This window comes from Homarus americanus, unplaced genomic scaffold (genome assembly GCF_018991925.1).
Source record: "Homarus americanus isolate GMGI-L3 unplaced genomic scaffold, GMGI_Hamer_2.0 scaffold32305, whole genome shotgun sequence".
In the NCBI taxonomy this organism is placed as follows: Eukaryota; Metazoa; Arthropoda; class Malacostraca; order Decapoda; family Nephropidae; genus Homarus; species Homarus americanus.
The window spans coordinates 99259-114416 of NW_024710842.1; the positions used below are offsets into that span (position 1 = coordinate 99259).

Genomic DNA, 15158 nt, shown 5'->3' on the forward strand with positions numbered 1-15158 from the left:
TCCATAATAAACGGACTTCAGTGTTACCCGGTGTTTCCCTACCCATCACTGCATTCCTCAGGGAACACTTGTAACCATCAGACAATAGATGGGCTGCGTAGGGAGCAAGAAGGCATGAAATATGTTACAAAAATGCAAAGATGGGTGGCGGGAGAGCTGCCGGAGGACGAGGTACAGGAAGAGCTCCAAAATGATGACTTCCGCAAGATGTACCGAGCGAGGAATTCCTTGATCGTAAGAGAAGAGGTTGTCTGGCATAGAAGACCCGAAGGGAAGAATCTATGGAGGGAGGTGCCAGTGTTATCTTCAAACTTGCAGGAGGCTTTGATTAGAGCCTGCCATGACGAGGTTGGACATGAGGGGCGAGATGGTACTCTGTCACTGGTGCAGGAGCGAGGGTTTTGGCCAGACATGGGAGAAACAGTGCGGGACTACATAGCCAGCTGCGGAAGGTGTGGGGTGGCAGAAGAGTAGTAGTTCAGAGAGGTGCAGGTAAATGAGAAAATGCAGGTTGTCGAGGGTGAGTTGGAGGAGTCGTGAGTAGGGCAGAGGGGTTTGGAGAGATGGCTAGGTCGGAAAGGTGCGTTGAGTAGTGGTTGCTGTCATGAGCGGGATTGAGTGTACGGTTGTAATGGCCAGGGCCACACTTATATGGACTGGTACATTGTCAGAAGGCTGGTCTGCCGGCATGAAGTTCGGAGACGTGGATTGAGTAGATCGCTGAAGACGTGAGAGTGTTCGTGTGGACTGAGTATTGTTTTGACATTGGTTCCTCTTAGTTCAAGGGCCGGGCAAAAGGAGAGCATGTTTGATTTGGAATGAGTATTGTTTGACATTGGTTCTCTAGTGCAAGGGCCAGGCAAAAGGGGAGCTTGTATGTTCTGGTTGGTTTTGAATTGGGCCAGGCAAGAAATGGAGTTGCTGGATGCGAGTTGAAGGTGGTTTCTAAGTTGTTCTCTCAGCACATGAGGGCAGTGCTGTTTTCTTTTAGGGGGGTCGAGTGTTTGCGGGAGAGAGAAGAGAAGACGGAAATGCTGCGCAATAGCACATGAGGACAGTGCTGTCTTTTTTTAGGGGGGTCGATTGCAATATTCAGAAATTTCAGTGTAATTTCAAACGCCGCACCATTGGTGATACTGAGTTTTCAAGGTCGTCTAAGGGAAGACTGCACTCTCGCACGTAGTGAGAGTTTGTGGAACTAGGCCTATGCGATATTAAATGTAATTTACCGAATTATTATGGAGGCGAATTATGAAATTAAATATCAGTTATTAAATTAAAAATAATTATAGATCGTTTCCCAGTCTGAAAATGTTGCGTACGTCCTAACTAAGCTGTTAATCGTCTGAAAAACGGGAACCAGTGAGCAAGCGTGGCTGGGGAGTTGTGCTGTACCCAGGAGAGACGGATCGCGTGACCTGGTTCCTTCGTTTATTTAACATCAGTATTAACAAGGTTCTGTAGACCCCACGCGGTATGATGACGTCCACTGGCGGTATGAGACACGAGTGTTGAAGCGAGCTGTATGACCGTCCACTGACCTGGGTTTGAGCCACCTGTTGAGTATGGTGAGAGTTGGATTGAACCCAGCTGTCTAGGTGCCCAACTAACGACATGATGATCGTTTGGGATCATCAGCTCTCCTCTACCTCGGCTCACAATACCACATATCTTCAAGCAGCTTAGTGAAAACCTTTTACTAACGGAAAGCTAAAGCTTCTCTCAACTGTACAAGATCTGATTGGCTCACTCCCTTCCGTTTCATGGATGTACTGGGGGTAAAGTGAAGCCAGCTGAGTGATACAGGGTCACACACTGGGACCAAGAGTCCAGTGGAACTTAGAGGTACATTTCCAAGGTTGAGAAAGGCTGGCTTGGGCCTTAAACTACGGGTGCAAGTGGAATCTATGTGTTAGGTTAGGGAGCATGTGTTTACGGGTATTGGTGGACTCAGTAACTTCTTAATCTAGTGAAAAAAAAATTTCAGTTACTGATATTGTCTTGCTGTGTGTAATTAATATTTCTTAAATAATTGTGATAGTATTGTTTTTAATGTTTGTGTCACTAATTGAAACCAGAGAATGAAGGAACTGTTTTTCAGATGAGTTTTCTCCCTTATGCTGTAAGTGACAATGTGATTTAGTTCCTTTAATGCATTTAATATTTCTTTATAATTTTAGTCTTAAGTATAACCTTTGTTCCCCAGAGTAGTGTTTAAGTTAGGTTAGGAGGTGTGTATCTGTTGGGGTAATATAATTTTGTTGAGTGCCCCGAAGGCCTATTCAGGGTGGCGTTAATAAGTTCTTATTTTTTTACACAATTTCCTCAGTGCTTGATATAATTTTGTTGAGTGCTCTTAAGGCCTATTCATTGTAGAGCTATTAATATCTTATTTTTTTTAATACCATTTTCTCAGTGATTGATATTATTTTGTTGAAAACCCTTAAGGCCTGCATCTGTTGGTGTAACATAATTCTATTGAGTGCCCTTTAGGCCTATTCATGGTGGTCTTAATAATTTCTTCTTTTATATACCATTTCCTCAGTGATTGATATTATTTTGTTGAAAGCCCTTAAGGCCTGCTTCATGTGTGCAAGTAACACTTCTTAATACTTGAGTTTATTGTTGTCTAATGAGGCATTGTCTGAGTTTCTACTAATTTCAATATCATGCATAACTTTTATTCCCCATAGTAGTGTTTAAGTTCAGTTTAAAAGGTGCGCATATGTTGGTGTACCATTATTTGATTGTGTCTGTAGTGTTGGAGGGAATATAAGTGTAAATTTTACAGTGTGGTCTCATTCATCCCAATCACAGATGCTATCCTTCCACGGGTCACGGACAATTCATTTTGCTGGTAAATTTAAGTGTTCTTGTGCTGGTTCGGGATTTTTCTCAAAGGGGCGCTTCCACTGCAATTTCCACATATCTTTGAAATAAATCAGAGCGGGGATGCGTATACGTAGGGTGAATAGCAGCATAACAACACAAATATATGTATAAACATCAACATATTTATTTAGTAGCATTTCGACAAAATATTTTTTATCATCAGATCTAAAATACATGAATTGGAATGCAAACGAATAGTTACTAAAAGCTGTATATGGTATATGGAATGAAGTAAAGGAATTTTTTTTTCGGAAAATTTTATGCGAGTGGGCTTGGGAAGTTCAAAATATTAATCATTCTTTTCTAATTTTCAAAAAGCATTTGATAGGATAAAATGCAATAAACATATAGATGTGTTGTAAAAAATATATATTGATGAGGGAGATAATATAGTTCTAGAAGTTCTTTAAAGGCATTAGGAAACTGCAACGTTTTGTAAGTATTTATTTTACTAGATGGTTTAGTTTAAGAATAGATGCGAGTTAGAAAAGTCTGCGTGTTGTTTGAAACTTAAAGAATTATTTACTCCGAATTTTCAATAAGTCAAGATGTAAGTAGAGAAGAAGACATCAAAGTTAATGGTAACTTAATGTCCAATATACGGTGTACAGATGTTAATTCTCTTAATGCAGAAAGTAAAGAGGAATTAAAAACGGAGACAACAGTTGCTATCAAATTGAAAGTAAATCTTAAAGATAAATATGAAAGGCACCGAGGAACTTTAGCAATGCAAAATATACAATGACAAAGTTGTAAGACTACAAATATGGGATGCATTTCCTATGTAGGCAAATTAATGAAAGTACTTCTGGGTGACCCCTTTTTTACTTAACCATGTTTGTAATTACGCTTAATTTTTCATTGTCGCATTTGTATACAACCATAATTAGACTCACGTAAACACAGCAACATTGTATAGACATCATGTTGACAAAATCACTGTTATTTTACAGGTCCACGTGTGTTCTAGTGTTCTTGTCCTCAGCCACCTGATAATTTCCTTGTCGCCTCTTATTTGCTTCGTAGTTGTCACAGAACTACTGCCCGAATATTATTAATTTCAGCTGTGTTAGTCAGTTTCATGAACGTCTTTCCTAGCTTGACTGCGCAATAGAATAACTTTTCTGCAGTGGCCATGAAGCAACGAATGTTCCCAACTGACGCAGCTAAGGATAAATTATTGGTCAATCCTTTTTCTCTCGACGATTAAAGAATTTGTTTTGTCTTATTTCCGCCGAGTAGCACTTCTATCAAACACTGTTGCTGTTTTGTAGTCATCGCGCAATGCTTTATGTGTGTGTGTGTGTGTGTGTGTGTGTGTCCATAGTATAATCTTTCCCTCCGTTATGTAGTGTTATCATGTGTGCAGTATCAGTTGCTTACTTCGTTACAGTCCACCATTCCCCGTTTTTAACACTCCTCCTGGCACTTGTTAAGAGCTGTTGTTTTGCCACACAAATATAAAATTATTTCAGCCTGTCCGGGATTTAGCTTAAATTGAAATCCACATAAAAATCTATTATTGTGATATTTAGGTTTGATCCCCAAAGCCAGATATAATTGCATCATCGTGACGTTTATCAAGAGGGAAGCACCACAGTCACACAATACAGGTACCGTGAAATTACATATTATCGATATTATATTGTTTTTATACATTTTGTTTCTTACTTTAATGGAACTTTGGAAATTCCAGTTACTAACTTACTAAGGAAGTGACTTTGACAATCAGATTATCTAAATGGAAATTGAATAACAAGAACATTTGAAAAAATGATGAGTTCACTACAAATGTTAAATATAAAATACATTAAGTATTATGAAACGAAACTGTGTAAAATGAAAAAAAAACTTCAGCGATGTGCAATTGCTTTATAATATGTACAGTACCTGATCTACTAACCATCTACACTAATTACAGAACACTACTCGCACCTCAGCGAGAGCAAATGGTAAAAGTTCCTCTTTACCAAACTCGAAATTCCTCGCAGACATAATGAAAACACAGGGAGATGGCAATATCACTGATAAAGCGATGCTGATATTGGAACAATGGTACAAAGGTTCTGTTCATCAAACTTAATTTCATTGCAGTACATAATGGTTTACAGGGAGACGGCAAATACGTCGGCCAAACACAAATTAATAATTGTTGCCCCAGAATTCCCACTGAAAAATGCAGATATGTTCTTTCAAGAATGATATTAATTCATAGTTTTATCTTAAATTTACAGGACAACTCCTGAGGAAAACTACTTTTTTCAGTGACGTCACAGCTGACTGATATTAATATCGTATTTTTACGCCAGAAAATCATGAGTCTTAATAATACTTTAAAAATATAATAAAAAATAGAATTAGTTATAACAAAATCTGACATTTGGCTATAATATAGGTAGGGGGATAGATGGCTGTCGCCTATAAATTATATGAAAATATATCATATTTAATTATTTTAATTCTAGTTCATAATGCAGTTTATTATCTGAAGATCAAGTATTTATATAATATAAGTAAATTATAATAACCCACTATTATTTCCCCATTTACGCATAAGTTTTGATACAACTTAATAACTATCAGGTTGAGGCAGTATTGAGACTTCCGTGGACAGGTGAGATCTGTTACCTTACAGCTTTTGAGGCAAACATTTTACATTTATATCTTTTCAGATACAATTTGACCCACCGTGGTATTTATAGGTGACCTCAACTGACGAACAAAAATCCCCTCTACAAACGCGACGCTCACCCCCAACGGTTCGAGTGAGTAGTCTGCTGACTTTTTTCCTATGCCGTTTTAACCTTAAAGTTATATATTTGGTTTCATCCACTTCATGGGTCAAAATGGAATTGAATCTTACCTTTAAATACAAAGAGTAAACGTATATATTAGGCAGAGGACGACTCTTACCGAAGTTAAACATATTTGTATAATTTTCGTGGAAGCTCCTCACTAAAGATGACACGTTCAAACTCACCTATAATAAAAACATTTATTTGTATGGTCAATACTCCAACAACAAACAACACACACACACACACACACACACACACACACACACACACAGAAAATAAGAATTCCAATATGTGGGAGAAAATCGCAACAGACCACAAAAAGAAAAGAAACTTTTATGGTAACACGAGCGAAAGTCTTCTAGCCGCGCCAACATTTTCACCGGCTCGGACATAACCCCCGGCCACATAAAAATCTCAGTATTTTCCTCTCCTCCTCGAGCGTGTTTGTAGATTTATGATCGTGTGAAACATGACGCGGATTACATTAAATTATTACTCTCTCAACCTCTCTCTCTTCGCTTTACTCATCCCGTCCACAATACGGCAAACCCGCCCTACTATGCCTCGCTTCTCCCTACTCCACTCTCCCCACCTTCTTATTACCCTATTCGCCCTTACACTAATCCACCCTACCCTACTCTACCTTATCCTACCCTCGGACCTCTATCCTACCACATATAATCACACCCTGTACCACCCATCCACACCCTACTTTATTCAACTTTGCCCCACTCTAAAGACCCCACCCTGCCTCACCTCTCTACCCTCACCCAATGTTAGTCTCGGGCTCTCCCACCGCCATCTGTAATAAATCACTTAAGAATTTGGAGGTTAGTAACATTGCCAGAGATTATACGAGAACGTTATTTTACCTCGGGATATTCTGACCACCTGCAGCGCCACCGTCGGGAATACAAGAGTGAGGAGCCACCAGTAAAACTACCCAGCTCGTCTGTCTTCCTGTACTGCACCGTCTTTCGTTTATGTCTCTTCTTTGCCTTCTCTTTTCCCCTTCCCTCCGCCGCCTCCTCTTTTTCTTCATCTCATCCTTCACTCCTCTTCTTTCTATTCTTTCTCCACCTTCCTTCCTCCACCTGTCTTTTTACTTCCTCTTCCATCCTCTCCTCCACCTCTACAGTATTTCTTCTTCCCCTTCCAGCCCCCTCCTCCGTCTTCTTCCTCCATCTTGTTGCATCACCCTGTCCATATGAGTCACCGGTTTCTTCTAGTCCTCATTTCTTCTTCTTTCTTCTCTTCTTTTTTCTACCTTCTTTCTTGTTTCTTCCTTCGTTCTTCTTTCTTCCCTCTTCCTGATTGCTTCATCCTTCTTCCTTCCTCTCCTCTGTTTCTTCTTTCTTCCTCGTTTCTTCTTTCTTCTTTCTTCCTTCTTTTTATTTTTCCTTCTTATTACTACTTTCTTCTTTTTGCTTTCTTCTTTCTTCCTTCTTCTGTCGTTTTTCTTTCTTTTCTTCTTTCGGATTTCTTTTTGCTTGTTTCTTCATTTTTATAACTACTTTTCGCTTTCTTCTTTTGTTCTTTATTCTTCTGTCTTTCATCTTTCTTCTTTCTTGTTCTTCTTTCTACTGCCTTCTTTCTTTTTTCTTCCGACTTCTTTCTTATTTTTCCTTCTCCTTTCTTTTTCTTCGTCTTCTTCCTTCTTTCTTCTGTCATCTTTCTTTTTCTTATTTTTCTTTTTTTTCTGATTCTTTCTTTCTTTCTTCTTCCTCTTTTTTTATTTTCATCTTCTTTCTTTCGTCTTTTACTTCTTGCACCTTTCTTCTTCTTTTTTCTTCTTCTTTCTCCTGTCTTTTTCTTATACTTCTTCACTTTTCTTTTTTTCTCTTTCTTGTTTATACTTTAGTTGTTCTTCCCAGTTCTCTTTCCTCTTTTCAATACCTTCACCTTCCTCCTGTTCCTCGTCCTCCTCCTCTCCATCCTAACGTAATCTAACCTACAGTACCTTTAGGAAACCACATGTTCTGGGGAAACAAAACAATGACTACGAATGTAGTTAAAAGATAACTCCCTAACATTCCCATTGATCCTTATTCTCATCATCGTCCTCGCCTTCCTCGTTCTTGTTTTCAACGTCGCTTTGCCCAATACTCATCCATCACTTCATCCCACTATTGATACACCTTCGTACAGCCAGAACATAACTCTTCCAGCTCTGGGTAGTGGACGTCTCCGCCATAAACTCAGGATTTTGTAGTAAGAACCTTTCTCTCACATGTTCCTTCCATCCTGTGTACCCAGTCCCTAATGGCCTGAGGGACCTCACCCCATCACCCCTTTTATGTCTCCCACTTTTACGGATGTTTACAGCGTCCGGTCCAAGGACGCCCTATGAGGCCAGGTCATGGATGCCGTCATGGACCAGTCCATATGGGAACAAGCTCAGGGATGCCATAAGGGTTTATTTCAAAGATGTGTCATGTGATAAGCCTATGAATACCCTAAGAGATAGATAATAGGAAGCTTTCAGGAACCAGTCCTAAGACAAATTTCGGGCAAACTTCAGAAACCATTCAAAGGATGTCTCATGAGATCACCCTCAAGGACGCCTGAGACAGAGAACCAGGGCATAGGGTCACTGTATCCCTACAATTATTTGGTTTATCTGTTGGTGTTCTCAGAGAATAACAGTGGTGGGTGAAGGGGAAGTTGGTTGAGTGGTGGTTGATGTAGGTAGTGGGTGGTTGCGTTGGTGAGTGGTTGAGGTGCATAATAAGGTTCTGTAAATATGTGAGCGTTTGTGAGGGTAACTTGAACTTACGTACGGTGCATTTTGGTGAGTGTGTGTATGCGTGTTAGCTAAACCTCAACTTCTCATTCCTCTCTCTAATTCTCTTTTTTTTCTCTGTCTCCTCCCGGTGCTTCTGCAGGGATAGCTCCATTCGTCATTGGGGAAGAACACTATTACCAAATTCTAATTCCGCATGTTAACTTCTCCTGAAATTACCGCTTAGTAATCTCCCCATGACTGATATCTCAACAGAATTGAACATGGAAATTACTAAATAATTTAATCCTTCATTAATCTCTTGAGGTAGACACAACCAGGTTTTCTCTGATCATTACTTATTTTATATTAATATTTTTTGTCGGGTATTTTATTTAAGGTTGTTACTTTATAATTTCATATAGTAGGCCCCTTTTTAGCTGAGTTATGCAGATCTACCCATGCCTGTCTTGTTTGACTGGGTGACTGGTTAACTGACTGACAGAATCTTAATAATTGACTAATTGACTGACTTACAAACAAGCTGACTGACTGATTAGATAATTGACGAACCGACAGACTGAAAGAATGTTTCTCCGCCAGCCCCTGCATCTGCTCACCACTGGCTCCCATGACGATCATCACCTCTGTAACTAACTGTTCTCGGTCACCATTGTTTGTAAATATTATTATTATGCTATACTAATCATTTATCCCTTACATATCACCACATATCATTATCATCATCTTCATCATCATCATCATCATCATCATCGCCATTATCACATCATCATCAACAACAGGTGAACTTGAGCATCAACTTGTTGCTAGGAAAATATAACACGACTCGGAGATAGCAAAGTCAAAGTTGATGTAAATTATCTTCAATATACAATTTTGCTTTCACTGGTGCCAAGTCAAATTATACTTTCTCGTTCAAATTATAAGTTCATTATGTTGAATTAAACCAAACTGTACCCGATGTTAATATTAAAAAAAATGAGTTTCGTGTTTAATATATATTATTAAAAGTAAAACAGTGTGCGGGCGTCCTGCCGTAATATTTCACTCACATGTTTTTAGTGCCATTCCCCCAAGAAAAAAAAGTGAGAATATATAATTTCAGGAGGCGGATCATTAATCTGAAGTTTTACACTCTGGCCAACTCTCCTGCCACGTGATTAATAGAAACTTCGTGGGTGTAGGAGCCAGACCTAAGACGGCGAGAAATATGCTCGTCTGAATATATATGCGTGTCTGTGTAAGTTAATGTGAATGCACTTATGTAGTCATGCAACTAGACAAAACATTTTACACAATATCCCTTGATACGTTGAGATTTAAATGTATTTATAGAACAAAAAGAAACATATAAATGAAAAGTTTCATAGAAAACCTAGCCTAACCTAACCTTACGTAATCTACTTTAGGTAAACTTTTCTTAAACTATGATAGTAAACGACACCTTAAATGAAAAAAAAAATCTTAACTACTCTGTTTTAGCCTAAGTTCCCTGCCTATTCACTGCCCACACACGGCTTCCAGAAAACTTTTTTTTATAATCCAGTTCTCAGCACAATGGTGTTGTAAATACATGATATCAGAAACTGTATTTTAGATATGTAAATCAATGTCTGTAAAAAATAATCACCAATGAGTGCTAGTTATAACAAGCTAGTTAAGGTGTGGTAGCTCTTAAAATCCATCATGGTACAGTGGACAAGCTTTCTGCCTACCTTTCGTGATGATCCAGGTTCTATACCCAGCACTAATAGTTAATTATAGTATTATATATACACTAGCCGAATTACCCGCGCCTTGCGCGGAACATTTTCTGTCGACCATACATGGGGATCCTTCATTTAGGGGATCACATGAGCCACGGATCATGGAGTTCTTTATCTTGCTCTTTTTTAGGGATTTCTGCAGAAATTGCCAAATCATATTCTTCGGCTTTGATTTTGTGCTCTGGAGCTATCCAGAAAAGAAAGTGTGCATGGGGTAAACCTCTCTTCTGGTACTCAATGGTGTACAGCCATGCTTGCAAAGTACCAAATATTTCCTTCTTCATATGTTCCATAAACTTTTTCACTTTTAATCTGAAGACTCTCGCAACAATATCTGGTCGATCATGACTCTCTTGTCCGGGAGCCAAATTGTCAACAATTTCGGGCCAACGTGGATTACATGTCATAGTGATAAAGTAATCTGCTCTTCCGTAGTGTCTCACAAAGGCCATCGCATCTGACCTTTTTTCATGAAGGTATCGAGGACCACCAGTATAGGTCGCTGGAAGCACAATGCGACGACCAACTTGATTTGGATCTCCATCAGCAGCAAGCAGACTATCACGTAAATCTGAGTAATTTTCAGCATGGAGACTTTGCTGTTCTCTTCTCCAAAACTTCAATCTTTCAGTTTCTATTTTGCAGTATGCATCCACCAAGAATTGCTGGAAGAGTCGCCTTCCAAGCAAGAGGTAGTTCCCTTCTCTGCACATAATATGGAAAGAGTAAAACTGCAACTGTGTGACTTTCCGACCATTTCTCCCTTGCAAATACATGTGGTAGTCGTCTGTTCCATATGGAAAAAACAATGGATACATCAAAGGATCATAGGATCGATGTAGCTCTGAAATTCACCTCAATCCACCTTGTTTCAACTGAAGAACAATATCTATATTTTCTGTAGGCTCATTTGACATTAAAATTGCAACTTCAGCCCCTGTTGGTGCATTAAAACGCCGAGCATGTTCTCCCTGTGCACGCTTATTTTCCCAAATTACAATTTTCTTGTCATTTATGTTTCCTTGCCGTACTTGCTCTAGCGCAGTCTTTAGCTCCCTCACATAATGATTATTTTCATTTAACCAGGCTGTAATTCTCTCCAATATATCAGCATTCAAGTTTTGATGCTCTCCTCTTGCTCTCAGTTGATCTTCCAAAGTGTCCAAAAAGTAAACTTGAATGTATCTTGCTCTTCTATCTTCAGGAGGCATCAGTGACCCAAGTTGATGGTAAATTTGACCTTGGATTCTTACAGATGGATTCCAACCTTGGACAGATGCATCTTTGTGACCAAAGCTGGTCATGGCCAACAGAGAGTTGTACTCCCTGAGTCTTGACAAAAAGTGTTTGCTGAATTGACTTTCCCCAGTGAACAGTTCTTCAAATAACTGAGGCAGAGGTGGAAATTGATCCAGTGTAACCTTTCCATTTCCACAGCACATTCCTAGTGATTCTCCAGTAAATTTCTTAGCGCCACACTGACAAAGTTTGGTCATTTCTCCAATTGCAGCCTTGTTACATGGGTCATTTTTGTCATACAGTAATGCAGAACTTTTAGCATTTTGAATCTCACGTTGTCTTAAATTTTGATACCTGTTTCTATCAGCAATCAAACGCTGTTGTCTCTCTTCTTCAGACTCATTTCTTCTTGCAACTATATGGCGAAATCTATCTTGCTCCTGTCTTTCTTGATGCTCACCCAAGGTTTCATTTTGCCGAGACTCTGTTTGCCTCTGTCTTTGCCTAGAAAGTCGTTCTTCCCTTGCATCACAGCTTTCAGATTGACGACGAAGCCTCATCCTTTGTGCATGTGGAGTATTTGCATAACTGGACTTTCTTTTCCGTGGCATAATGGATGTCTGAAAAAAAATAAATAAATGAAAATGTTAAAAAAGTAGAGGCATTAACTAATAATTTTTCTTGCCATAATTCTAGTGATGTTTTGTCATAGATAAAATGTCTAAATTTGCCAAATTTTTCTATAAAAGAGAGGTAATTTTTGTTGTTGTTTTACGTTTAATTAATAGAAAAAGCCCGTGATAATAGAGGTTCCAATACTCAAGTTATGGGCTTCCAAAATTTTCAATATAGGGGGGTTTAGCCCCCATTAGGGTGTCTTAATATTATTGAAATTTGCTGATATTTTGTGAATAGGCATCATTTCTGGTCATTTACCTATGGTTTAAATTTCATTTAAATCGAAGGGAAAAAATTTTTCAGTGGGGGGTTTGTGCCCCCCGGGGACCCCCTTTGATCAAAATGAAATATACTTATCCAAGTACCCTGGGTAATGTAGTTTCAGAATATATATGGTTATGGGGGTCTATCTCCAAAACCCTAGGAGGAGTTCGTGAACAAACAGACAGAGACTACAACTTTATATATATATATATATATATATATATATATATATATATATATATATATATATATATATATATATATATATATATATATATATATATATATATATATATATATATATATATATATATAGATAAAATAAAATCACACGGGGAATAGGGAAACAACTGTTAGATTTAACGATTGAACATGATACTTTTCTCAAATTGATAGAGTTATGCGTAACTGACAATGTGTTTAGAGCAAATGGGAAGTTTTACAAGCAAATATTTGGCATGAGCATGGGTAATTGTTTTTCTGCTCCTCTAGCCTGTATTTATATGGAGTTTCTTGAGGCTAGATTACTACCCAATATAGGGGACTTTATTCCTCCATGGTATAGATATGTAGATGATGTTCTTTGTCTTTCGCCTAAAAACAGTGACCCACTGGAATTTTTAGACAAGATTAATGATCTTGTCCCAAGTATCACATTCAAAATTGAAAGAGAAATAAATGGATCCCTTCCATTACTTGATATGCTTATCATTAGAAATGGCCATAACTACAAATTTAAGGTGTACAGAAAGCCTACACAGGTAGACAGTTTCATACATTTTTTATCGAGTCACCTGGAGTCTACCAAAATGTCAGTTTTTTCTATATTTTTGAGATGTTTGCGTATTTGTGACGCTGAATTTATTGATGAAGAATTGAAACACATTCGTTCCATTGCACAAAAACTTGGGTACCCTTCTATGTTTGTTGATCATTGTTTTAAAAGGGCTAAAAATTCCTTTCATTCTACTCAAACCAGACAAGTTCCTACACTTAAGAATATTTTGACTCTGCCTTATCACAATGAATTTGTCCCATTAGTTCGGTCTCTTAAATTACTAAATATTAATGTTGTTTTCAAGTATGACTCAACCATTATCAATATGTTAATAAAAACAGCCCAACTTTGAATGTAAATGGAAGTGTTTATTGTATTCCATGAAGCAAATGTAATGGTAATTTTGTAGGACAGACAGGAAAAACACTGCAGCTCAGAATCAAACAACATAAGTACAATATCAGAACAGCATCTGAAAGCACTGCCCTGTTCGTTCATGTTAGGAATAATAATCATCCCATTGCTTGGGAAAAAAGCTTAGAAGTATTCAAATCATCTTGCATTACAGAAAGACTTCTGGTTGAAGCTAGTTTGATTAAGGAATTAAAATCAATAAACCTTAGTGATGGTCAGTACAAAACTGATAATATGTTACATAAATTTATTTGTCAGTGGCCCAAGGCTAAATATGCTTTGAAAACCTTGCAGCTAGATGTAGGATAGTCATTTAGTGGGTCCCATATTTTTGACCTGACCTAACCTGACTAGTCACGTCGCCCCCTTTCTATTAAGCTCCTCTACGTGTGTGTTGGTGTGGGGATTAGTGGATGACATCATTATGACCTGACCTCCTGTGCAATAAGGTCACCCTGTATATTTAAGCCTCTCTGTTTATATAATCAAGTTGCCTCTGAAGATGTCTTGAATAAAGTCGAAAGCTAAGGTGCTCCGTTGTTTCCCTTTTCCCCGTGTGATTTTATCAAGATTTATCTTATCCGCGTTTTCATTATGGAGCTACATGAATTATATATATATATATATATATATATATATATATATATATATATATATATATATATATATATATATATATATATATATATATATATATATATATATATATATATATATATATATATATATAAACAAAGAAGTATGTGTGTTTGTGTGTCCGCACGAGAATCTCGGAACCTACTTTACTGAACTGTAGTGATGATGGATGTTGTTATATGTAGTGATGATGATGGTTGCTGTTATATGTAGTGATGATGGATGTTGTTATAAGTAGTGATGATGGATGTTGTTATAAGTAGTGATGATGATGGATGCTGTTATATGTAGTGATGATGGATGTTGTTATATGTAGTGATGTAGTGATGATGGGTGGTGTTATATGTAGTGATGATGGATGGTGTTATATGTAGTGATGATAGGTGGTGTTATATGTAGTGATGATGGATGTTGTTATATGTAGTGATGATGGATGATGTTATATGTAGTGATGATGGGTGGTGTTATATATAGTGATGATTAGACAATAAAATAATAACAGTTTAATGCTAAAAAAATATACTTTGCTGTACCGTTGTAGTGGAACTTATATACACCGTTAATGAACTATTGATGGAAGAAGTTTTGGGGACTGAACAGTGAGACAATGTGGAGCCTCCAAGAGGGTGGTGTCCTACCGTGGCCTAGCGAATGAGCTGCCCGGACCAAACTTGGCATGGATAGCAAGTGTCATGTGGGGATCTCAAAAAAACCCCAACCAACCCGATCCGACCCGTTAAACCACACAGAGGTTGAAAAGTATGTGGAAATGTTGTAAAGTCCTCAACTGAGCTCACTAACATGGTCTACCCAAACATTATCTACCACTACAAGGATCACAAGTGGCTGCGTGAACGCGCAATTCTAGCACCAAAGACTGAAACAGTGGCTGAAATCAACATGACCCTACTCAGACAGCTTCCAGGAAGTGAGACCTCATTCAAATCTGT

The 15158-nt window shown here is 38.1% G+C and overlaps 1 protein-coding gene across 1 annotated transcript; it reads right to left on the minus strand.

The window, feature by feature from the left end:
• Positions 1-10282: 10282 nt before the first annotated feature.
• LOC121879771 lies at positions 10283-11695 on the minus strand. Its single transcript, XM_042386939.1, has 2 exons — positions 11055-11695; positions 10283-10904 (listed from the first exon to the last, which is right to left on the minus strand). Exons 1-2 carry the CDS (start codon positions 11693-11695, stop codon positions 10283-10285), a joined length of 1263 nt encoding a protein of 420 aa, XP_042242873.1.
• Positions 11696-15158: the final 3463 nt, after the last annotated feature.

Excerpts from the sequence above, each read along its gene's own strand:
- LOC121879771 (XM_042386939.1), bottom strand. The coding sequence starts at position 11,695 with ATGACCAAACTTTGTCAGTGTGGCGCTAAGAAATTTACTGGAGAATCA. Across the intron at positions 10,905-11,054 it reads TTGAAACAAGGTGGATTGAG|AGAAGGGAACTACCTCTTGC; the intron begins GTGAATTTCAGA and ends TATTATGTGCAG.